We start from the raw sequence: 27,346 nt of genomic DNA, 5'->3' as shown, positions 1-27,346 counted from the left end.
GGGTGTTACACATTTTTCCTTTAAAAAAAAACAAGTCTAATTTTCAAAACCAGTTGTTTGGAACAACCATATTTTATACTATTATATATTTGTATTGGTTTTTTTAGTATTTAATTTTCAAAATGTAAGGTAGTGGAAGGAGCCGTGTCAGATGAGGATTAGCAAAATATTGTTCAATTTTATTAGAATTTGTTTTCTAAAAACCAAAAACTATAAAAAAAATGTGTTTTATAAATCAATTTTGTAAAAGTGTTTTTAAGAAGAGAATTATAAAAAAAATTGATTGGTAAACTAAGTTTTTAAAAACTGTGTTAAAAATATAAAAATTAACAAAAAAATTGTTTGTTGGTCTAATTTTCAAATACTTATTTTTTTAAAAGACAATAAAAAATAATTTGGTCAATTGATTTTAGAAATCTATTTTAGGTATAATTAAGAATTAAGTTTAAAGGTGCATATGAGTATAAATGAAAACTAAAATCAGTCACTCAATAAATAAATTTTATTCATAGAAAAAATTAAACAAAAATCTTATCCAATAAAAATAGTAATATTTTTAAATTCAGACACTCAATAGGAATTTGTAATAATAGAATGGAAGACAATGTTTAATAAAAAAATCAACACATTATTTGTTATCTGCTATTTAGAAAAATAAAAGAAATGATTATTGTGTGCAAATTATTTGTGAGTGTGCCAAAAAATAGTTGTTTCATATTACAAGTACTAGTTTTTCCGTGTTTTCAATCATATGAAATGGAAAACATGTAGAAGCTGTTTTAGTTTTTTAGTTTTAAAAACAGGGAAATTGAAAACTGTTTTTAAATACAGTATTAGAAAACATTACATTCAAACAAGTTTTTAAATTTTAAATTTTTAAAAACTAAAAGACAGTTTTATAGAAGTGTTTCAAACAGGCCCTATATATTTTATGAAGCGTTTTTAATATATAGTTTAATTTTATGATATATCAGTTTATATTGGGACTTAACTTTAGCTTTTCATATAGAAACTCAATTATAAGAGATACCCTACATGCGATGAGATACGTAAAAAGTTTTATAAATTCTAATTTGAGTTAATATTGGTATGAGTTTCTTAGTTATCTTTTGGTGTGTTGCTGTTGCTTTGGTAGAAAATTGATATCGATATTTTTTCTTGTTCTTGACTGAGGAGCTCTAACTTGTATTTTTTCTAGTGCTTTTGTTTTTGCCTTGATTTTTTTCCATCATTTTTTTCATAGGTGCTTCTGTTTTGTTGCGTTATATTGGTGTTTTTCTTTTTTTAGTTGGTTCTTGTTTTGGTTTTGTATTGTTGGTCTGTTTTGATACCTCTTGGACCACTACCCGCTTATTCTTATGAATTCTTAACTTTAGTGCCTCTTTTTATCTATTTATTGTAGTATTTTTCAAAAGAACAAGGAATGCCCCAACTATGTGGTTGTGGTTTTTATAGATTCGGTTCTTTGGTCTATTGGTTGTGTTGTGGTAGGTTGAAAATATATATGTTGAAAAAATCTCATACCAGTTTAATTTTGTAAAGAAAGAGAGATTCAAAGTCCATATTTTAGATTTAAGTTCTTTGAAGTCCTACGTAGCTTAGTTTTGGGAAGGAAGAGAGTGTCCAAGGCTATATATAGGATTCAAGTTCGTTTTTACTAGATGTATCAGTCAAAATAAACTTTTATTTGACTTTTTATATTTTCTCTTATTCTCTTGTTTTAGAGTGTTGCGAGCTATAGTTGAAAATTTTTTTGGGGAGTGCAAGTGTATTGAATCCTTGCGGTGGTTGAGGGTAGTCTATGTTTTTTTTAATAAGCAATTGAATATAAGATATCGCACTAGGGGTGCAACCCTTACAACAAGAAAACACTAGTGAGTTTTGTTACAAAGTAAAGGTAATTTATACCAACCATAAAAAGAAATCCTACTATGAGGTTCCCTATTACAACTCCACCTCCAAGAAAAAACATGATGTTTGATATCACCTCATCAAAACTAAACACACCGTTGTCAAAAATAATTGTGTTTCTCATCTTCCAAGTACACAAAATTAGAGCTATCCATATAGTGTTTAGGGTAGCTTTAATGTTGATGTTTTTCTCCTTTTCTTGAATGCTTCCGAAACTCTTGAATTCCTCTAAAGAGATCTTAACTTCATCGCCCAACCACATGTAGATTCTTTTCCAAACTGCCTTAGTAACATGACACTGATAGAAAAGATGTTCCAAGGATTCCGGATGGGTAGAGCAAAAAATACAATCTATGGAAGTGAGATTAGACACACCTCTATTGGCAAGTTGAACTTTTAGCGGAAGTCTATTAATGAAGTATCTCCAAGTGAAAATCTTGATCTTTGCCGGAATGGTAATCTTTCAAATAATATCCAACATGTTAATGATGGGAAGAGACCAAGCTAGCTCCTTTGCATTAGACACCAAAATTGAAACACTAGACACCTTAAAGTTTTCGTTAGAGGTGAGGTTCCACCGAAACTCATCCTTTGCCAAATTGTCTGGCACTACACCTTGTAATAGCGCTTTTAAATCCCTTAATTCTTCAACAACAACCGTGCCCATGACGGATGGAAATTGGTTAAAAGCGTTCGGTGTCGGATAGAGGGAGACATCCGTCCCGAAGATGGATTCCAAGTTCCATATAATTACGCCATTGTTCCAAGAAATGATGTCACTCACCACACAAAGTTTGTTAATTGTACGATCAAACAAATGCGGAAAAGAAACACGGAGCGGTTGATCAATCAACCAACAACTATGTCAAAAAAGAATGTTATAACCGTTCTTGAACTCACAACTAACCCAATCGATGAACCCTTCACCCAAATCCTCCTCTTTGAAATCATTAAGAACAATGTCTCTCCACCATCTAGAGCCATCCCGATTTAGAAGATCCTTGCTAGAGGAAAGGGATTTTATTTTCGGGTTATGATACCTCACAAGTAAAAATCTACTCCATATTGCTTTGTCCTCCTTTAAAATTCTCCACTTCCATTTAAGAAGAAGAGATTTATTCATTTCTCCCAAATCTCTAATGCCTAAACCTCCTTTTTCTTTCGCTTTGCAAACGTTCTCCCACTTGACCCAATGAATGCATCTTGATTTCACATTCCCACTCCACAAGAAGTTTCTTAGAAGGCTTCTTATCTCTTGAATTATTAAGTTCGGAGCTTTATAGAAGGAAAGTGTGAAAATAGGGATAGCATTAAGAACGGAACCAATAAGAGTCACTCTCCCTCCTATGGAAATGCTTCTTCCCTTCCACTTGGTTAGCCTTGATTTCAAGTTGTCAATCACTTCTTTCCACACTTTTTTCTTGTATGCGCCTTCACCCACCCAAATACCAAGGAATTTAAACGGGAAACAACCTTTTTTGCAAGCTAAGAAGGTTGTTGCCGACTTGAAGTACCAATCTCCTACGTGGGTTCCAAAAAGATTGCTTTTGTTAAAGTTGATCTTCAATCCAGAAACCAATTCAAATCCTCTCAACAACACTTTTAGACTCCAAAGGTTGTCATAAGTAGGTTCTCCTAGGATAATAGTATCATCCGCAAATTGGAGAATATCCACAAAGTCCTCATCACCATACTTGAACGGTTTAAAGTCTCCCACCGTCACCGAATTCTTGGTTAAAGCGGTTAATCCTTCCATAGCAAGAACAAACAAGAAAGTTGAAATGGGGTCACCTTGATGTAATCCTCTTTGAACCTTGAAATCTTTTGTTGCACTTCCATTAACCAACACGGACATGTAGTTAGTAAACATGCTAGATTCCATCCATTTCATCCATCTTCTACCAAATCCCATCTTCTCCAATATCCATCTTTGTTGATTTTGAGATCTATCCACCCATGATGTTCTTGTTCCACCAAGCTAACCGGTTTTTGAGAGTTTTCATCTTTTTCGCCAAGCAATAATCATCTCTTCCTTTACACAGAATCTTCTTTCATTCCTCCTCCACAAAGACATCGAAATCCTCATGTTTGAACCACATATTATTGAATTTAAAAGGTTTAGGACCCCAATCCTTTCTATTGTCCTTCAACCAAATAGGAGCATGGTCGGAGACCTCCCTCTCGCCAATATATTGACCCTCCACCTTCCAATATTCAAAAAAACAATCCGATAAAAGAAATCTATCAATCCTACTCATAGCCTTGCCATTACTTTTAATCAAAGTAAACTTGCCTCCTATTGTAGGAAGATCCACCAACTCCATATCCTCTATGAACTCTTTAAAAAACATTATCTCCCTCCTATATCTATGGGTAGACTTACCAATTCTTTCATCCAAAGAAGTGATAGAGTTAAAATCTCCTCCAATACACCAAGAACCCTTCAAATTTTTTTTTTGAACTCACATAACTTATCCTAAGTCCTTTTTCTTGTGATAATATCGCAAGAAGCGTAAACATTGACAATATAAATAAGTTTACCTTCCTTTTCCACACAAAGGCCTAAGAATCCTTCGCCTCTAAAGCTAAAGTTTAAGGTGAAGAAATGCTTTTTCAACATTGTTAGAATTCCTCCCGACGCCCCAATAGCATCCGAATGCGACCACTCCACAAGATTACCTCCCCACATTTCTTTAACTACACTAGACTCTATTCCACTTAACTTTGTCTCTTGAATAAAACAAACATCTACTTCTCCTTTTTGAATGTGATAGCCGACTCTCTTCCTCTTAGCCCTACTTCCACCTCCTCTCAAGTTTAAGGAAAAAATAATCATGGAGATGCTTGATTATTGGTCCCCTTTGTCACCTCTTCCTCTTTGTTGTCTCTGTGTTCCATTTCCTTTATTTTTGTGATTGGGTCGAATATGTCGGAAATGTTCTTAATGCCCAACCTAACCATTGAGTTCCACAGCCCCTCCGCCGCCTTGTTCAGCACTCCATTAGCTATTCTTTTGTTATAATTATTGATATCATCACTAGAAATTGAGTCACAGGTTAAAGGTAAACCTCTTGACAAATAATTTGACTTTAGGAAAAGCTTGTTCATGTTGAGTTGAGGATTGGCTCCCAACAAAATAGGTTTTTTCCCTTCAATAAAACGATTCTCCACTGGATAAATGAAATTTTCCGCTTGATCCCCTAGGTCCAAAATCTCTCTAATTTTCTTCCTCTCTTTTTTGCAATTTTTCACCCTTTGACAATGTTCATCAAAGCAAAGAATTTGTTTTCCTTTGATGTTGTTTTCCTTATTTTCGAAATTTTTAGTCACCTTCTTGATTGGCACTACAAAGTTTTTCGAAGTTTTGGATTTGTTTTTGTTATATGAAGTCCGCCCCTGCATGCATGCACTATCCTCTTCTAAAACTTTCTGTCCATCACACTCCTCTTGGCCCACTAGCTTGGAAACGTGGTCCACTTATTCTAATAAGACTTTTTCTTCCTTTTTTGTTGTTTTCCTATCTGCCAATACTTCCACGCCTTTTTCTTTCTCCAAATTGGTTCCATCTTCTCTCACCGCCACCTCATTAATTCTGGGAATTGTATTAATGAATTGTTTGTTTAAAATGACTAACTCGCCTGGGCCCACCGCTTCAATGTTTTCATTTGACGTTTTCTTCACATTTTCCTCTCTGAGCGCCTCTTCTACCCTACTTAGGGTTTTCTCTGAAATGGTGTCTGCTGTACTTTGGGAGCCTAAGGGTCTCAAAAGATTTTCACCCAAAAGGTCCTTGCAATTAATGTTAGCTGCGAAAATGCTCCTTATCTGACTTCCTTCTTCTCCCTTTTGCAGGTTATCCGCTCCCTTGTCAACATCAACATTAAATTCATGGTTCAGTTCCCCATACTATTTTGACCTACGGTTCAAGCAACGCCGTGGTGAGTCTTCGTCTCCGTCGTTTGAGTTCTGATATGAGAACGAATCTCCATCCAAAGCTGTGCTGGCTGAAGAAAGTTTATCAGCCGAATCCCCTTTTTCCCAAATCGGTTCTTCGATGACAAGGATGTTGTACCAGATTCCGTCAACGGTAGCCCTGATTCTATTTCTTATGGTTTCCAGGTGATTTGTAAAAATCATAAGTTTTATTACATCCAGTCTGTTGCACTTCTGCTTTAGAATTAATGGATTCATCAATTTCCCAATATCTGCCAATAAAATGTTCATGAATCTTTCATTTCTGGTAAAACAGGGTACTCCATAAATGGATATGAAAGCTACTCTAGCGCATTCGATGTATGTTGGCTTCCACTCCCTCACTTCTACAAACCAGAAGTTTAGCCATTCTCCCCCTTCGTTGATCAACGTTTCCAGTTCTCCTTCTGCACTCTCCTCTAGCAGGCAAAAATTTGAGCCCAAAGCAGTTGCCTCTATGGTGAATATGCCTTCCTCCAACAAACTGTCTGCTACAGCAAACGCGTCTCCAGCCCTCCTGGTCACTCCAACCTTGGCTTTTTGAATCTCATAGTCTCTGTTTCTTTGGTTGTGAATATTATCGATTGACTAGCCTCTTTTGCTTCCTCAGAGTTCTTCGCTACATCTCCTCTGATGACATCTGCGTACGACTTTGAGTTACTCGCTCCACCTCCAACCTTAGCAATCCTAGGCATATGGCTAACTGCTGCTCCTGTTTTTGTGTTCTTCTCTTGATACTTTGGTAGAACTGGACTAGATTTGATTTTCATTTCCTTCCTTTTTATCCTTGAAATGTTTGCACTTATCTTATTGCCTTCAAGCCAAACATTGTCCATTTTAGTCTCCAATATCTTTTCGTCTGTCACATTGATGAATCTAACAAAACCGAAACGTTGTCCTCGCCAATCTCTTTTAGGTGGAATCACAATCTTTTCAATCACACCCATCTCCTTGAATTCTATGAATAAATCTCTAGCACACCATTTGTCCCCAAAGTCAGTGATAAAAATGGTTAGGACCTCCATCCTACTCACCTTAATCTCCTTCCTCAGAATATCCCAAGCTTGTCTATCCCCACCAGATCTGCTCATCTTCCCTTTGATTTCTCTCCACTCTCCCTCCATGAAAATGCCGGTTGCAAAAGAAGAAAACTCACAGAAAACCGTAGCTATGTGGAAACCTCACACTCTCTCTCACTAGTTTCTCTCTCATCACACTCTCTCACAATTTTGATAGATAAGGAGGGTAGTCTATGTATTGTAACAATGTTTCCAGAGTGATTCTCTAGTTGTCATTTGACAACAATCGTGGGTTTTTCTCTGATTTTGTTGTTATTGTATTCTTCTTTTTTCTTTACTCTTAGTTTTTTCGCAACAAGTGGTTTTAGAGCTTGGTTTTCTGGGGTATAAATTGTTTATTATTCTCTACGATTACAATTTTGTTTGATCTTCCATATTAGAAAAGAAAATTTATACTCTGTGCTAGTTGGGAAAATTTTGCTCTGCTGCAGGAAAGGTTTTTGCGGCAATTTCAAGTTTTTCAAGTGTAGTAAAAATTGACTTAGAGAAATTTTATGGAAGAATCAATTTTGACTTCTGGAAAATTCAATTCAAAGATGATTTTATACAATTAAGATTATACTAGTATTGAAAGGAAACATTTCCAACAAGAACAATGAGAAGTAGGAGGAAATAGATTTGAGAGCTTCGAGTACAATTCACATGTCTTTTGCTAAGAATATTCTTAGGAATGTTCTTAGTACATCGTCAACTAACGAGCTTTGGGAGAAAATTGAAGGGACATTTCAATGAAAGAGTATATCAAATCGTTTATTGTTGAATGAGCAGTTTCATAGCTTGTGTATGGATGAACATACGAAAGTATATGATAATCTAAGTGTTCTATGATATTATTTATGAATTAGAAACTATTAAAGTCAAGATTGATGATGAAGATAAAGCTTTGAGCCTTATATGGTCTTTTCCATCTTCCTATGAGTATATTAAGTCTTTTTTGATATATGGTAAGAAAACTTTGAGCTTTGACAAAGTTGCTAGGAAGATTATTTTAGAAGAAAACTCAGTGTTGGTTTCTAATGTATGGTCATATGTAAAAAAATAATAATAAAACGGGTGTGAGATGTTGGAAATATGGAAAGGTTTGACATATAAAGTATAAGTGTCATGATGGGACAACGGTAGAGAAAGGAACTGAGTCAAATGCTATAAATTTCTCCCTCTTCGTGGAAGGTGATGTTCTTTTCTGAAAATTGAGAAGTGCATCTTCATGCCATATCCGTTGTCTTGAAAAAGGACAAGTTATTGCTAGAGAATGAACATAAAGAGATGCCTACCAATATGGAAGTTGCACCATAAAGTTTCAACCTGGTTTTTGACATATGAGAAATCTTAAAGTGGTTTAGCTTCAAGTGTGTATAATCTTCTTGAGGTGGAGAATGCTAGTTTTTAAAACTAAAATTGTCGCTGAAGACAATGTAAAAATTCTAGGAGCTCTGTTGCTTCTAATGACTATACTATTTATAGTAGAGTATGATTGTAGGTGAAAATGAAAGTTAATGTATTATTTATGATCAAGGTGGAGATTGTTGAGGTTTGTTGAATATATACATGTTTAAGAAATCCCACATAGCTTAGTTTGTGAAGGAAAAGAGAGTCCAAAGCTATATATAGTATTCAAGTTCTTTGAAGTCCTACATCGCTTAGTTTTTTAAAGAAAGAGGAAGTCCAAGGCTATATATAGGATTCAAATTCTTTGTTACAAGATGTACCAGTTAAAAGCACTTTAAGCTTGTATTTCATTTTTTATATTATCTCGTATACTCTTGTTTTATAGTATTATGAAGGATAGTTAAATATTTGGTTTGGGGAGTGCGGGTGTATTAGAGATTTGGGGTGGTTAAGGATAGTCCTTTTGAAATTATTATAGCTCAAAATTCGATTAAGGTAAGACATTCCGATTCAAGTGTCAATATCAAATTTTCATATTTCGTAAGTAGTAATTACCTAGGATAATTTCAATTATAAAAAAATATAATTTATGTAAATACTATTAATAGTCGTTAATAAAATAATTAATTAATTGAATTGAAATAAAACAAATTATCATGAGACAAAGGAGTACCATTTATAAATTAAAACTAGTCAGAGACCCGTGCTGTCGCTCGAGTCCATTATTTGTGGTGTAGTATTTTATGAACGATATGAAAAATATGTAGTAAAGAAGTTTGACCAAATTGCATTTATAAAATGGAAATTAATCATTTAAATTTTTTTGTACTAATAAGATATTAGTAGTATGAAAGGTTTTAACTTAAAATAATGATCCACAAAAAAAAAATAGGTTCTAAATTAAAATAATGATTTAAAAAAAATAGGTTCTAAGTTAAAATAATGTTCCACAAAAAAATTAGGTTCTGAGTTAAAATAATAATTCACAATTATATTTTTTTTACTAATAAGATATTAGTAGTATGAAAATTAGGTTCTAAGTTAAAATAATTTTACATGTGAACATTTCAGAAAGACATGAAAATCCACTTTGTTCATTCAGAAAAGAAATCATCTGCTAGTGGTGAAAAGATTTTATTCAATTGTGCACTCCTTTCTTTTTCAACATAGAAAATACTCGTGCGTCCGCACGTATGAATTTATTTTAATTTTGACGTAATAATTATTTTAGATATACATATGAAAAACTCATTTTTATTGCGAAAGTACAATGGAAAATATGAAATCAAAATATTACAACAAATAATATGATTACACAAAATATAATGATAAACTTGATAAATGATGTATTTAGATACAGATGTTAACTTAAATAGAATTACATAATTGTAAAATAAAAAATTACTATATAAACTCAATTGTATTAAATAATAATAAAAAACTTGTGACATGGAGAAAGAAAAAAATTGACATTTAAAAATAAGAATTTTATTTTCAAATAAAAGTAATAATTTAACAGTAACCCGTAAGATAAAAAGTTAGTTGTTTGAATTGCTATGTAGTATTATTCAATTTGATAAAATACATTTTTAATAATAATAAATAAAAAATATGATAAAAAATATTAAATTATTACATTTTAAAATAAAGTAAGAGAGATAATATAGAAAAATGAGAATGAATGGTAGAAGTTTTGGTTGTGTCAAATATTCAATACTAATTGGAAAATAGAAAAGTAGTAGAGTGATTTTGTTAGTTACTGTCATACCCCAATTTTTGACCTAAGATACCACCTCATATCATTTGCATATGCATCATTTGCATCTCTAACAAATTGCATAGCTTGTGTTTGTTACTTGTGACTCAGCAGGATTTAAACAAGAAGTCACTCATCAGTACAAGCAACAATCAGTTAGGGTTTTGTTTTCCCTTCATCTCAAAAGAACCATCTTCATCAACAATCAACATTTGGTCCTCAAAGATTCATTTCAAACAAGCTCAGAGACTTTGAATCAACCAGATTAGGGTTTTGACTGAAGATAGCACACCCCTGACTTTTGCTCAGGATTTGACCTAATGACTTGAGACATGACCTCAAGACCCCAAGTACATCATTTTGACCTAATCTATTGGCTCAAGACATCCCCTACACAGGGACTGATCAACAGTTAAATTTCAAATCATCAGATTAGGGTTTTTGAACTATCAGGGACTGAAATCAGGGATTACATTTGAGAAACCCTAAAAAGCTCCAGGGGATCACTCAAAGGTTTTAATCATCTTCAAATAATCCCTATGACAATATCCAATGGAAATTGTATCTCAATTCAAGATCCACAGTCATCAATTTCATCAGGTCGACAATTAGGGTTTTTGACCTAATTCACTTGAACAACTGACTTTTTAATCAGAACATGGTGCCACAACTTAAACCATGGCTCAAGCTCCTCCAATAACTCAACATGATCCATTCATACCATTCATTTGGTGAGGATAGTTTGGTTCATTTGAAATCTCCAGAAACGCGATTCGTCTGAAAAAGTCAACTGTACAAGATCACCATTGACTTTTTGGAAATTTTGGTCAACCATGACTTTTGAAGTTTCAAATCATCAATATATGATATATGAAGTCATTTGATCAAGGAAAATCAAGAAAATCAATCAAGAATCAAAAAGTCAAAAGTTTGACTTTCATACTTAGAAAATTTTCCAAGTGTTTTTCAATGGTTTTTTCCAAACTTTGGAAGGGAATAACTCAAAATTTCACCTACAAACTGAAAAAAACTTCCAACATCAAAGTTGTAGATTTTGATCCAATAAACAACTTTGTTACATAAAATGTTTTTCCAAAAGATCAACCATTTAAGAGATATGGAGCTTCAAAGTTGGTATCTTTTAAAAAATACACTTAAAATCTCACTTTCTTCAAAGTTCATGGCTCTTTTTCACCCATTTCCTTAAAGGTCTTGAAGAAACTTTCAACAAGGGTTTTGAAGTACATAACATGAGCTTTCCAAAATGTCCAAGAGCATGAAAAAATATTAAGTGGAGCCATGGTTTTGAATTTTGTCATTAGAGGTCATTATGCATGAAATTTCAAACCATTTTCACTAAGTTTCAACACTATATGACCTATAATGCAAGTAATGATGCATCAATGCAATAATTGAGAGATATTTTCTGATTTGAAGATCAGAATGGAAGGAGATAAGAAGCTTGGAAGTTTAACCATGGTTAAGTCATTTTAACCATTTTGCATTTAATGTAAAAGATTCCATTCTATCTCTTAAGCCAAATCATCACTCTTTGATCCACTTTCAAAGGCTTTGCATTCAGAAAGCTTGGCCTATAAATAGAGGTCATTTCCACTCTTCAAATCACAGCAAAACCTCACAAATCATAGGTTTTCTCTTTCTTTCTTAGAATGCAAGTTTCTTAAGTTTTAAAGAGGTAGAATTTCCAACCTCTAAACCATTGAAGTTCTGGCCAAGATGGTGGTTCCAACAACTCATAAACATCATATGTGATGTGTTTGATCCACTCACACACCCCAAAAACACCTAAATTCCAAAATCACTACCTCACTTCCATATATGCATAAAGAGAGCCTTATCATGCCAAAATCAGTTCCAGACCAATTCTGTCCAAGCTAATCATCCAAACACATTCCATATACTTCATATGAACTATCCCAACCATCATCCATGACCTATAACCTCTGAATCTTCAAATTCGATTCACTCTTGAAGCTATTGCAGATCGGGTACCATGACTATGCTCAGATGAATTCAGGTTGTTCCAAGCATCCAGACACCTTCCATAATCATCATTGAAGCTATCCAGATCATTACAAAGCATCTGTAACACCTCCAGCTCAAAATTCAATTCTCAGTTTGGCCGTTTTTGAGGTAGGTGCACTTGAACTTCAAACTCTATCATACATGCATCATAAATGAAATATTGCTTTGCCATCTTGTTTCTGCACCATCACTGAATAATTACCCTCAATCAATCGCATCATATCATGATCTTACACAATTTCAGATTGAATCATAGAATTAGGGTTCTTCACGATTTCCAGAAAATTAATGATCTTAGAGTGAAAATAAATGAAATTAAAGATCACCATCATGTTCCTTATGAAAAACCGAGCAAGATAGGCTATTCACTTGATCAAAACAATTCAGTTTTAAGAAAATTCAAATTCAAATTGGGGTTTGTGTTCTTGGCGCCATATTTTTGAAACTGAAGTTTGGAAATTGATTCAAAATATATTTAATTCGTTGCAAGTGTTAAACAGACCACGCGCGTGGTCCAGTTGGCTAAGCTTTTGAGTAGTAACCTCCAGGTCACGAGTTCAACACTCATAAGGACCAAAACCTCTTTTTTTTACCACTTATTTTCTTCATTTTCTTTACAACTTCATATAATTAATTGACCAATCAAAATTAATCATTTTTACTTCATTTTTTACACTCTTTATTTAATATATATATTTTATGAATATCCAAAAAAAATCACAAAAAAATATTTATTTAATGTGTTTTTATTAAGTTTAAAGTGACTTGTTTTTAAATGTTTTTAATACTTTAAAAATAGTTTTTTTCACTTAATTTTCAAAACTTAATCATTTGTAAATATTTTGTGATCAAACCCTAATCACTTAGGTCTTAATTAAGCATAAAATTTGTTTTTTTATCTTAATTAAGTTGACTTTTGTCAAAATTCAAACTGTTTTAAAACAAACGATCAAAGTTTTTCAAAATAATAAACCATTTCTTTTTGGTTTTCTTTTCAAAAAAACTCTTGATCAAATCTTTTTGGACTGATCAATTGATTTTTAAAACAACTGGGCCTCTCGAATATTAGAGAGTATAAGTCCCATTCCTTTTTCTTTGTACAGTTTTTCTTTAAAAACTTCTTTCAAAACTTTCAAACTGTTTTCAAACGACGAAACCTCGCGCTGTTAATAAAACAATCAACCATGTTTTATAAAATAAAACATGGGCCTCCACATAGGTATAAGTCCCATTCCCTTACATGAAATTAGGTATTTCATTGTACATACACCTTTTTGTACATACTTCGATCAATTTGATTTTTAACCTCGAATAACAAATCAAAAATAAAGGTTTTCTTTAAATCTTCCCAAAAATACCATTGGGCCTCCATGTAGGTATAAGTCCCGAGCCCTTTTGTAAATACTTGTTTACATAGCTTTTGAATAAACTCAATGGGCCTCTCCCCGAGTATAAGTCCCGAGCCCCCGTACATACAAACGGATCATCCTTACAGGTATATTTCCTTCATAAACTCCATTGTATACACGCACCTTGTCATATATATAACTGTTCATACTTGCTCATATTTGTTCATGTACTTGTTCATATTTGTTCGTACTTGTTCATATTTGTGATCGTGTTATATATACTTGTTCAACTTAGTACAACACTAGGTTCCCCATAGCCTCCTATTGGGCTTCGTGCAAAGAGTCTCCCTTAGTTTAGGTTAGGACATGGAGTATGGTTTCCCGGTGAAATCGCTCTAAGAGCTCAAACCAACTATACCATGCCTCCTCTTGGGCTTCTTACAAACGACTTGTCCCTCCCATAGCCTCCTCTTGGGCTTACAATGCAAGGACCCTCGGATAGCCTCCTCTTGGGCTTCGTACAAGGACCCACGGGCTTCTTATAAGCATCCACAATATCCAAATCAAATACCCTAGGAGATTAGACATTTATCATCTCTATGATAGGAGTATCTCATCTATATCATCACAAACAATCAATCAATCAAATTTCTCTTTTGCCACAAGGCTGGCTAATCAATCGAACCTTTTGCCACCAGGCTGGCTGATTAATCAAAGTTTTTGCCACAAGGCTGGCTTCGTCGAAACTTTTGCCACAAGGCTGGCTGATTAATCAAAACTTTTTATCACAAGGCTGGCTTCATTGAAAGTTTTTGCCACAAGGCTGGCTAATCAACTTGTTTTTGCCACAAGGCTGGCTAAACAAAAAAACATCTTTATCATTCTAAGCGCCATAAGTGGCACAGCCCAGGGCTTATAATGAAAAGATTTCAAACAAAAATCAAACAGATGTATGTGATGATATAGATTAGATACATCGAACATTGAGATGACATTTGTCTCTTATCCTTTGCTTCCACTAGCATAAGTGGGAACTACGATTGCTCTGACTTTCTCAACATCCCTTTGAGAATACGTAGGCACAAGGTCGTATCCTTGGCGAGCAAAACTTCTCCCTCAAACCACTCAAACCTTAGCACCCGTAGACCCCGAGCTACAGATGCTCTGATTCCCTCTAAGGGATATGTATGTAGAAGATTGCGATGATCTTTGCGAGCATAATCAAACAAACACCTTAGTTTTCCACCTATTTCACAAAAGAACCTCCTCAATAGCATAGAATGAAAAACATAACAAAGAAGCCTATAGAGTACTATAGATACGTTGGGTGCTAATACCTTCCCTTCGTATAACCAACCCTCTTACCCAAGATCTCTCCCCCACTTTTAAGGTTATTGCAGCTTTTTTCCTTTTCCTACTTTGGAAATAATAAAAAGTTTGGTCGTGACAAAAACAAAGAAAAATCTTTTTCTTGAGCACTCGAGCCCAAAGAAGGCATCAGGTGTCTCATCCCACAAAACGACGATTTTTCCCCGCGACAGTTACTATTTTGTCCAAGTTGTAGTACAATTTTTTTTTTAAAAAAATGGCAATAATGAAAGTTTGCTCATTTTTCTAATACAGAATAGATAATAAATACTTCATCCGTCTCATAATAAGTGTCTTATTTGAGTTTTGCGCGGTTCTTAAGAAAATGATTGGAAGTGTTGGTTTTAATGATAAAGTTAATATCATTTACTAAAGTACCCTTATTTCTTATAGGTAATAGAGTAGTTGAAAAACGTGAAAGTTAATAAATAGGGGTATAGTAGTGGAAAAAATTAATAAATGTTGCATTGATTTTTTAAAGAGACATTTATTTTGAGACATGAAAAAAATACAAATGAGACACTTATTGTGAGACGGAGGGAGTAATAAATAGATGAAAGATTCAACGTGTTTATTTTTATTTTTCCTTCTCTTTCTCGTCCTTAACGTGCGACACTCCTTATCATAGTTTGGTCGCATTTAGTCACCCACGTTATGAAAGGACCATTGCATTATCACAAAGTGTGCAACACAACTCATTCAGTTCACGTCTTTTATTCACGAGTTTTACAATAAATGAGGAAAGTGTGTTAAACAACACCATTTGTCCTTTGAATTTAAACAACACCATTTGTCCTTTGAATTTAATTGATATATATTTATGGTGTAAAACAAGTTTACACTATCAGTTAATCTTAGCCGTCAACTTTTTGTAACTGTTTGATTTTTATTTGAGAAAAAAGAAAATACGTTGATAGTGTAAAATATATTTACACTGTTAATCAATGAGAGACATATATCACAATAAATTTCAATTTTATTTTTAAAATACTGAAATGACATGAAAAATATAAAAAAATTTATTGGTTGTATGTGTAAAATTGTTTTACATTGACAGTACACTATCTTTAAACTCTTTATTTTAGTCGCATTCTATGTTTTACATATGAGTGGTTGTGATAAATTGATTGTGTAAAGAATTTTACAATAATAATGTATATTTATTAATCTCTTGTCCTTTGAATTTAATTGATATACACCGCGTCGGTGTAGAGCAGTTTTACACTGTCAGTTAATCATAACCGTTAAAATTTTAAAACTGTTTCTTTTTTATTTTAATCACATTTAAAATATAGCATAGGAGTGGTTGTGATACACTAATTGACTCTAATAATAAAATTAATTTGTAAAATCTAGCACATAAAATCCTACCTTAGTTGCCGGATTTTCAAAGAAAAACCAAAACAAGTCGATTCCAACATATTGCAACTGTTATCTCAACTAAACTAGCTTCATGAATGACACTCTATTATCTATAAATAGGGAGAAAAATGTTAATAAAATCCATAGTATAAGGCATGTTGCTAAATTTGTTTCGCATCTAGGTATGGTCAGAGAAGATGCTAGCTCATTTAAACATTTGATTCAGATGTTTGATAGGAATACATCTTGTTTAATATAGCTTTCGTAACGAACTTTCACCTCATCCAATCCATCAATTTAAAATCTATTCTATTAGATGCATTTCCTTATTCTCAACTTTTAAGTTACATTTCATTTTGGTTGATACTAACAATCATGGTGGAATGTGGTGTGTCCCTTTTTTTAATTTTAAGAATAAAATTAAATACCTTTTTCCCGCAGAATATATGTTCAAAGTGAGGAAATGTACCCTAGGGTCACGCTTTGAATTTCTCTTGATACAATTTAGTATTTTTTTATTCATTTTTAAGCCAGTTTTGAGTTGCAAAATCTTCTTAATTTATATTATTTTGAAATTTTTGACGTTGAAGATTAAAGTAAAAAAGTTAAAACATAAAATTTACTTTACTTGATAAAGTGAAATTTAGTATTAATCTTCAAATTATAATTTTTAATATACTAATATAATGTTTTAACATTTTCAAAGCCAAATATTCAAAGTCGGTGATACAACAACAATGGATGAGAAAAAAAATGGTACTCTCCTATTTGGTTGATGGAAAAATTATACTTTTGAGTTATGTTTCGGGGAGAAGTAGAATTCGTTAATTGAAGATGATGTTTGGTGGGTGAATGAGTTAGGTTTAGTGAAAATGTGAATAAATGTGTATAGTTTTATAGACAAATATAACTTTTCTCCACGTTTGGTAAAAGAACCGTAGTGAAAATTTGTTCATTTTTTTTAATTAAAAGAATAACATTTTTCACTGTTGCTAAAGTAAATGTGGTGAAATAATTGTTCCTTATAAATTAAATATAGCAACACTTACCTTTCAATCTTCATTATCAGGGGCGGAGCCAAGGCCCAGCTTGCCCGGGCAGGCGCCCGGGCTCAACCCCTATTTTCTTTGTACTTCTTCCAAATTAATAGTCAATTTTTAGACAAAATCAGGGGCAAAATTATGGGTAAAATTAGTAAAAATAGAGTGTGAAAATTAAAATAGATGAATAATTAATGGTGTAAGGTTTTTGCCCAGACTACTTAAAATTTCTGACTCCGCCACTATTATTACACACATTCATTTCTCATTTTCCATACACTCCATAAATGCTCCTGCTAATATTTAATAAACATATATTTTTCTTCTAACTCTTTTTATCTAAATCACATCTGTTGATATGAGTGTGTTGAAGCTCAACTAATGTCTTACTAGAGTTAAAAATGAAGGTAAACAGATGATAAATGATTGAATACTTAACGATAACATTTATTTATTTATTTTTATATACTAATTTAAACAAATTGTATCTGATTATATAATTTTCATTATTTTTTTTTCTTTTAGGAAGTAGATTATATGAATGGTTGTCCAAACATTATTTTCTATAGTATAAATAGAACCACGACCAAGCTCAAGCACTTAAAGCATTGTTCCTTTTCAACCTTAATGTTTTTGTTTGAAAATCTTTTTCCAACCTATGATGAGATACACTCCTGCTTTCCTGTCGTTTGTCCCTCCGTCCTTTTGGCCCCTTTCACTTGTTATATTTTTTATCTTTATGATTATTAAATCCCTAAGTTATCACTTGATGAATATAAATCCAAAAATACCAAAATTGCCACCAGGTCCCAAACCATGGCCTATAGTTGGCAATCTTCCTGAAATGCTTGCAAGCAAATCTCCAACTGAGTGGATACACAAAACTATGGAAGAATTGAACACTGAAATTGCATGTATTCGCCTAGGAAATGTCCATGTTATCCCTGTCACTTGTCCCACCATTGCTCGTGAATTCTTGAGAAAATATGATGCTGATTTTTCATCAAGACCATCAAGCATGGCAACTGATATCATCTCCAATGGACAGTTAACCACAATATTTGTTGTAATTATTAAAAATAAAATAAAAAAAGTAATTAAGTTTTTAATATATTTTATTAAATTAATTAGAATTCCTTTTAATTAAACTTCTTTTTCAAAGTTAAAGTATTTATCAATAATTAATATTTTAATCCTAATGAATACACAATAACGGATAGAAATAATCCGTTGGTTGCTATTTATTATGTGGCTGTCTTTTAAATTATTGACAATAATAAATATGAGTTAATTTGTTCAAATTAACGTATATGTCTTTAGTGGTCTATAAATTTAAAATATTTTAAATGTTTAGTGAATAATTTGAGTGCAATCAAGTGAATTAAATAGCTTTGATTTGGTTTTAATATCAATTTATTCTATTCAATTTTGTATTACAATATCTTTAAAAAGTTGAATTAGAATATATATTCTCTAACAGTTTTAATTCTAGGCAATTAATGTGATTGGCAACAGAGTTTTTATGCCAACGTTCTAATATTGAGAAAACACAATTTGGTCAATATACCTTTAAAAATATTATTAATTTTTCCTATGAGTGTCAGTTACGGGTTGCTCTTTAAAATGTTTTGAAGTAGTTTTATTTAGTAATGAGAAAGTGGGAGAGATATTAGAAGAAAAAAAATACAGCATAGATTAATTTCAAAATAAATATATTCTGGGTTAAAACATCTCAAATAGAGAATTTTTCTTGCAAGTTCTGTATCCTCCTTTTGGGAGAAGAGTCTGTTAAATCCTGGAGGATTAGCATAATACGCGGAAAATCCTTGAGGACAGTGCGACCAGCACGTCTCAGACTATCTTACCGGTTTTTATTTTGCAGGTCTTCGTAGCATTATCAACTACAATCTCAAGGATTTTATGGCTATCGAAGACAATTCTAGTGATGACTCCAATCGCCAGACTCAAAAAGATGATGTTGAAACTATTCAACAACAATCAACTCTTGTTGTGCCGACGATTAACTATGCAAAACCATTCCCCGATGTGTCAAAGATTGAAGTTTTCAACGGTCAGAATTTTCGCAGATGGTATGAGCGTGTTCATTCCATCCTTGACATGCACGGTGTTGCCTCGGCTCTCTCTGAACTAAAACCAGCGTCGTCTGCAACTCAAAAAGTTATTGATCAATGGACACATGCAAACAAGGTATGCCGACACACAATATTAAGCACTCTTTCTAATGATTTGTTCGATGTCTACTGCTCTTACAAGGAAGCAAAAGAGATATGGGATTCGATGAATCTAAAGTATACTGCCGAAGATGCTGGAAAACAGAAATTCGTTATTGGGAATTACTACCATTGGAAAATGTCTGAAGACAAAGATATCAAGATTCAGATCAACGAGTACCATAAGTTGTTGGAAGAACTGAAAGCTGAAAACATTACTCTACCGGATCAATTTGTTGCTGGAATTCTCATTGAGAAGTTACCGGAATCCTGGAAGGATTACAAGAATCAACTCAAACACAAGCAAAAACAATTACCTCTGGCAGATTTGATCACACACATTATTATCGAGGATACAAACAGAAAGGAGAGCAAAGCTGCAAAGGCAAAAAGTTTTGTTTCTCGAGCAAATCTGGTCCAGAATAATACTCAGAATAAGTTTCACAAAAAGAGGTACGATCATAAACCCGATCATAAATCTGGTCAAAATAATCATAATAATTTTATTCCCCGTGTTACTAATCCCACTTTTAAAAAAAGAGGAGAATGTTATGTTTGTGGTAAGCCAGGTCATCATGCACCTCAATGCAGATATCGCAAGAGGAATGAGAATCCTCCTAAAGCTAACTTGGCTGAAGGAGATGATATTATTGCTGCTGTCATTGCTCAAGCAAATATTGTGACTGATGTGAATAAATGGGTAGTAGACTCTGGAGCTACTAGGCACATATGTGCAAATAAAGATGCCTTTACCTCCTACACTACTGTGGGGGATGGAGAAGAACAAGTTTATCTTGGTGATTCTCGAACTGTTGGAGTTTCTGGAAAAGGCAAAGTTATGTTAAAACTCACATCAGGAAAGACCTTGGCTTTAAGTGAAGTATTACATGTGCCTAATATTAGGACTAATTTAATTTCGGTGGCTCTTTTGAGCAAGGGTGGGATTAAAGTGTCATTCGAATCCGACAAGATTGTAATGACAAAGAATAATGTGTTTGTGGGAAAAGGTTATTGTGATCAGGGACTCTTTGTGTTGAACATTTCTGAAGTTATAAATAATAAAGTTTCTTCTTCAGCTTACTTGATTGATTCTTATGATATATGGCATGCTAGACTAGGACATGTTAATTCTTCTTATATTAATAGAATGCAAAGTCTTGATATGATTACTTTAAATAATAAGCAAACTGATAAATGTGAAATATGTTTAGAATCTAAATTAACAAAGAAAACATGTATGTCTGTACAACGTGAATCTGATCTTCTTAGTTTAATTCATACAGATCTAGGAGATTTAAAACAAACCATGTCTAGAGGAGGAAATAAATATTATATAACTTTTATAGACGATTATTCAAGGTTCACTAAAGTTTATTTGTTAAAACATAAAGATGAAGCATTCGATAATTTTATTTTATATAAAGCTGAGGTGGAAAATCAATTAAATAGAAAAATAAAAAGAATTAGATCTGATAGAGGAGGAGAGTATATTTCTTTTAATGACTTTTGTGAAAAAGAAGGAATAATTCATGAAGTAACCCCCCCTTATTCCCCTCAATCAAATGGAGTAGCTGAAAGAAAAAATAGGACTTTAAAAGAAATGATGAATGCTATGCTTGTTAGTTCAAATGCACCTGACAACCTTTGGGGTGAAGCTTTGTTAACCGCATGTTTTTTACAAAATAGAATTCCACATAGAATTACCGGTAAAACACCGTTTGAGTTATGGAAAGGTTATAAACCAACTTTAAAATATTTAAAAGTGTGGGGGTGTTTAGCAAAAGTCATGTTGCCTGATCCCAAGAAAAGAAAAATAGGTTCTAAAACATCTGATTGTTTGTTTATTGGTTATGCCGAACATAGTGCTGCATATAGATTTCTTGTTCTTAAAAGTGATGTACTTGCTAATAACACTATTGTTGAAACTAAAAATGTTGAGTTTTTGGAAAAAGTTTTTCCTCTTAAAGTTGAAAGTGTTGTTGATAAACCAATTTTAGATATTTCAAATGAAAATTCAAGTGATGATTTAAGAAGAAGTAAAAGGCAAAGAAAAGAGACATCCTTCGGAAGTGATTTTTATACATATCTTGTTGACAATGAACCTCAAACATTTTATGAAGCCATTTCTTCTCCTGATGCAAAATTTTGGAAAGAAGCTATTAAAATCGAAATGGACTCAATTTCAAAAAATCATACTTGGGTTTTGGTAGATTTACCGAAAGGAGCAAAACCAATTGGTTGTAAATGGATTTTTAAGAAAAAATATTTTCCTAATGGTTCTATTGAAAAATACAAAGCTAGATTAGTTGCAAAAGGTTTTACACAAAAACAAAATATTGATTATTTTGATACTTTTGCTCCAGTTACCCGAATTTCATCGATTCGTGTTTTAATAGCTCTTGCTTCTATTTATAAACTAGTTATTCATCAGATGGATGTTAAAACAGCGTTTTTAAATGGAGATTTAGAAGAAGAAATTTATATGTCACAACCCGAAGGATGTGTAGTTTCTGGTCAAGAAAATAAAGTTTGTAAACTTCTTAAATCATTATATGGTTTAAAACAAGCACCAAAACAATGGCATGAAAAGTTTAATCAAGTTTTGATTAGTGACGGATTTTCATCAATTGAAGTTGATAAATGTGTGTACACTAAATCTGTGAATAATGAATGTGTAATTATATGTTTGTATGTTGATGACATGCTTATCTTTGGTACTTGTATTGATATTGTGATTAGAACTAAAAAATTTCTTGCTTCTAAATTCGAAATGAAAGATATGGGTGAAGCAAGTGTAATATTGGGAGTTAAAATCATAAGGAAGGATGATAGTATAACACTATCTCAAGAACATTATGTTGAGAAACTTCTAAGGAAGTTTGGTCATTATGACTCAAAGTCAGTGAGCACCCCTTATGATGCTAACTCTCAATTAAAGAAGAATAAAGGTGATTCTATTAATCAAACTCAATATGCTCAAATTATTGGGAGCTTACTGCATTTAATGAATTTTTCTCGACCTGATATTGCATATGCAGTAGGTAGATTGAGTAGATATACACATAACCCCAATCAGGATCACTGGGAGGCTCTTTCTAGAGTTCTCAAATATTTGAGAGGTACCATGAATTATGGTATTGAGTATAGTGGATTTCCCGCTGTATTAGAAGGATACTGCGATGCTAATTGGATATCTGACTCAGATGAGACAAAATCTACTAGTGGTTATGTGTTTACACTCGGTGGAGGTGCAATTGTATGGAGATCAGTCAAACAATCCATTATTGCTAGATCAACTATGGAGTCAGAGTTCATAGCTTTGGAATTGGCTGGTAGTGAAGCTGAGTGGTTGAGAAATCTCTTAGCTAATATTCCTTTAGGAATAAAACCAACTCCATCAGTGTCGTTGCATTGTGATTGTCAATCGGCAATAGCCGTGGCAAAGAATAAATCATTCAATGGTAAAAACAGACATATTCAATTGAGACATAATGTAGTAAAACAGCTGTTAAAAGATGGAACGATATCGATCGATTATGTGAAGTCAGAAGTCAACTTAGCTGACCCTCTGACAAAGCCCCTAGGGAGGAAAGTAATTTGTGACACATCGAGGGGAATGGGACTTAAGCTAATTGAAATTAACAAGTAATAGGAACCCAACCTTTGTGATTGGAGATCCCATGAAGAAGGTTCATATGGGTAATAACAAGTTACTTGTTAGTTCTGCTAGCACTGAAAATTAATTAATTAATTTTTATTCGTCTCTTTCTTATGGTGTGAGTGAGAAAGTGCTAGAAACTGCATTAAAGAGAGGATAAGCTTTTGTAGCTTTTAATGAATTTTATATCCCTTATGGGTGATGTATGATTTGCAGCATACATTTGATGAAATCACCTACGTGAGTGTCAAGTGGGGCCGCTTGTATGAGATCTTGGCAAAATCTCTAGAGCACTCATCAGAAAAGCCAGGCACGCGCACGGCCTAATAGCGCACCACAGCGTCAACGGCAAGAACTGTGGGGGTGTGATGCGAGTGATATACCTCTAACATACAATAAGTGTCTTTGGTTCATATAGCTTGCTACACTAATGATACAGTGTGTTAAGTATTATCATTCTAAGACTGGTTCATATAGCTTGCTACACCAGTTGATGCATCCATCTATGATGTTAACCCTACAATAAATAATTTATTATTTTATTTTTTTAATGTGGGGGATTGTTGTAATTATTAAAAATAAAATAAAAAAAGTAATTAAGTTTTTAATATATTTTATTAAATTAATTAGAATTCCTTTTAATTAAACTTCTTTTTCAAAGTTAAAGTATTTATCAATAATTAATATTTTAATCCTAATGAATACACAATAACGGATAGAAATAATCCGTTGGTTGCTATTTATTATGTGGCTGTCTTTTAAATTATTGACAATAATAAATATGAGTTAATTTGTTCAAATTAACGTATATGTCTTTAGTGGTCTATAAATTTAAAATATTTTAAATGTTTAGTGAATAATTTGAGTGCAATCAAGTGAATTAAATAGCTTTGATTTGGTTTTAATATCAATTTATTCTATTCAATTTTGTATTACAATATCTTTAAAAAGTTGAATTAGAATATATATTCTCTAACAGTTTTAATTCTAGGCAATTAATGTGATTGGCAACAGAGTTTTTATGCCAACGTTCTAATATTGAGAAAACACAATTTGGTCAATATACCTTTAAAAATATTATTAATTTTTCCTATGAGTGTCAGTTACGGGTTGCTCTTTAAAATGTTTTGAAGTAGTTTTATTTAGTAATGAGAAAGTGGGAGAGATATTAGAAGAAAAAAAATACAGCATAGATTAATTTCAAAATAAATATATTCTGGGTTAAAACATCTCAAATAGAGAATTTTTCTTGCAAGTTCTGTATCCTCCTTTTGGGAGAAGAGTCTGTTAAATCCTGGAGGATTAGCATAATACGCGGAAAATCCTTGAGGACAGTGCGACCAGCACGTCTCAGACTATCTTACCGGTTTTTATTTTGCAGGTCTTCGTAGCATTATCAACTACAATATTTGCACCCATTGGCGAACAATGGAGAAAGATGAAGAGAATCGTTGCTAATGATTTGTTCTCACCACTCAGACATCAATGGCTTCAAGACAAAAGAAACCAAGAAGCCGATAATCTTATGTTTTATGTGTACAACAAATGCAAGAATGGTGACCTTGTGAATGTTAGAATTGCAACACAACATTATTGTGGAAATGTGTATCGAAAATATTTTTTTAATACGAGATATTTTGGAAATGGAATGAAAGATGGAGGGCCCGGTGTTGAAGAAAAAGAACATGTTGATGCTGTTTTTGATTTGCTTGATCATGTTTATGCTTTTTCTGCGTCTGATTATATCCCATGGTTGAGGTTACTTGATTTAGATGGACATAAAGGAAAGGTAACAAATGCAATAAAGATAATGAACAAGTATCATGATTGTCTCATTGATGAGAGGATCAAACAATGGAATGATGGATCAAAGAATGTTGAAGAGGATTTGCTAGATGTTTTGATTTCATTAAAAGATGTGAATAATAATCCGTTATTGACAACTAAGGAAATCAAGGCACAAATCATTGTAAGACTTCATTTACTTTTTTTTTTTTTTTTATGTTTCTCGTACATGTTAGAATTTTATCATATATCATAAAACCTAATTTGTATCATATTAATTAAATTTTAAATAATTTAGGGTGGGTTCGATTTGTAAAATGGTAAGAATTGGACAGAACAGTACAAACTTTTAAACTACCAAACAATTTTTTGTGTGGTACAACGTTTGAGTCTGAGGGACAATAGATATCACAGATAAAACTTATTACATTATACCCTTATAAATGTAAATATTAATAGAGGAGGAGAAGAAGTAAGAGAATGAAAAAGGTATATATTTTTAAGAGAAAAAAAAAATGGTATTTTCATATTTACATAACTGAAACTTGTATTATGGACAAAAGGTATCATAAATATTAATAGAGAAGGATGAGAGAGAAAAATATTTCTAATAAATATTAAAAGAGTATTTTTCGTATTTAAAATACTTGTATTAGGGATAAAGGGTATTTTCATATTTTCATAATAAAAATATTAATAGAAGAGGAAGAGAAAGCATATATATTTTATATAGAAAATAAAATGGTATTTTTGTATTTTAAATAATTTGTATTATGGACAAAAAACTGTCTCATGATTTAGTGAGAGACAAAAAAAACTTCAGATTTAGTCCAGTCTCTAATTCTGATTTTTGTCCTGTTTCGTAAATAATTTTTAAATTTAAGGCATGACAACTAGAATTATATTCTACAATCTCTTATTTTTTAAGTCAAACTCATCTTTAAATCATACCATTTTTTTAAAGTTGCAAAAATTCCACTCATCATAAATTTATTTAACTGTAGACTATATTATTCAAGTATAAATACTGGTGATGTCTCATATATCTATTTATCACAATATAGATATTCCAAGATTCATTAAGATACCATTCAACCAATGTTTAATTTTATAAATTAATGGAAGATGAGTAAAATTTTAACAACACCTTTACCAAAATTTATGTGTTACTATCTCTAGTTTTTATTTTTATAATAATTTGTGTTCAAGATTTTATTAATCATAATTATAAGAAAATCTCATAACTTTACAAAAATATATTATTTATATTGTGAGATTCTGTTGAATATATGCTTAGTAGATTTAAATTAAACTGATATTAAAATGTTCATGAAACTTCTATGCAGGAATTAATGATGGCAATGGTAGACAATCCTTCAAATGCTGTTGAATGGACATTGGCTGAAATGTTAAATCAACATGTTCTAATGGAAAAAGCTATAGAAGAATTGGACAATATAGTTGGAAAAGATAGGTTGGTCCAAGAATTTGATATTCCTAAACTCAAATTCTTGAAGGCTTGTGCAAGAGAAGCTTTACGCCTCCATCCCATAGCGACTTTCAATGTTCCCCATGTCTCAATGAATGATACAATAATTGGAAATTTCTTGATACCAAAGGGTAGCCATGTATTGCTTGGAAGAAGTGGACTTGGAAAAAACCCAAAAGTTTGGAGTGAACCTTACAAATTTCAACCAGAACGCCATCTGAAGAATGATAGGTTTGACATATCTTTGACAGAGCCAAATTTGAAGTTTATATCTTTTAGTACAGGAAGGCGTGGTTGCCCTGGTGTCATGCTTGGCACCACAATGACTATTCTTTTATTAGCTAGGTTGCTCCATGGCTTCACTTGGAGTTCACATCCTAATATATCAAAAATCAATCTTGTCGAGTCCAAAGGTGGTATGCTTCTTCATGATCCACTAACGATTGTAGCAAAGCCTCGATTAAAAATAGATTTGTATAGTTTTTGAAGTATTTGAATAGGACAGGCTAAGGCATTTTCATCAAACCTACATGTTTTAATTCATTTTACAATTATGTTATGTTATAGGGTGAACTACTTTGATTGTTGAAATAAATGTTAGTTTTATGATGGATTCAATTGAGATTTGAAAGAATTTTGAAATATATTTTCATGATGAACTTTTTCTTGTATTTGATTAAGACTTTGTTAACATTGAAAATGACTATGTTCTGCATTGTTTTTCAAAAACTATTAGCCACCGCATCACTCATATTAGTCACCTTTGTTTCTTGGATAAGAAAAATATCTGATTTCTCTTTATTAATTATAGAACTTATTCTCCTTCTTTTGAGTGCACTCACTCCCCCTCTAATGTTTAATGATCCTATAATCATTGCACATTGTTTATGAGCTCCTTCCTTCCTTGCCTT

At 32.5% G+C, this 27,346-nt stretch overlaps 2 protein-coding genes across 2 annotated transcripts; one reads left to right on the top strand and one right to left on the bottom strand.

Annotated features, from left to right (window-relative positions):
* Positions 1–3,962: 3,962 nt before the first annotated feature.
* Positions 3,963–4,747, bottom strand: LOC131636352 (uncharacterized). The gene is made up of 2 exons (XM_058906969.1): positions 4,453–4,747; positions 3,963–4,333 (listed from the first exon to the last, which is right to left on the bottom strand). The coding sequence occupies exons 1-2, from the start codon at positions 4,745–4,747 to the stop codon at positions 3,963–3,965; spliced, it is 666 nt and encodes a 221-aa protein (XP_058762952.1).
* A 13,145-nt stretch (positions 4,748–17,892) lies between these two features.
* LOC131636348 (isoleucine N-monooxygenase 1-like) lies at positions 17,893–27,036 on the top strand. Its single transcript, XM_058906966.1, has 3 exons — positions 17,893–18,337; positions 24,575–25,130; positions 26,293–27,036. Exons 1-3 carry the CDS (start codon positions 17,931–17,933, stop codon positions 26,920–26,922), a joined length of 1,593 nt encoding a protein of 530 aa, XP_058762949.1. The 5' UTR covers positions 17,893–17,930; the 3' UTR covers positions 26,923–27,036.
* Positions 27,037–27,346: the final 310 nt, after the last annotated feature.

Source organism: Vicia villosa, unplaced genomic scaffold (assembly GCF_029867415.1).
Source record: "Vicia villosa cultivar HV-30 ecotype Madison, WI unplaced genomic scaffold, Vvil1.0 ctg.001700F_1_1, whole genome shotgun sequence".
Lineage (NCBI taxonomy): Eukaryota > Viridiplantae > Streptophyta > Magnoliopsida > Fabales > Fabaceae > Vicia > Vicia villosa.
This window is presented reverse-complemented; position numbering and strand designations above follow the sequence as displayed.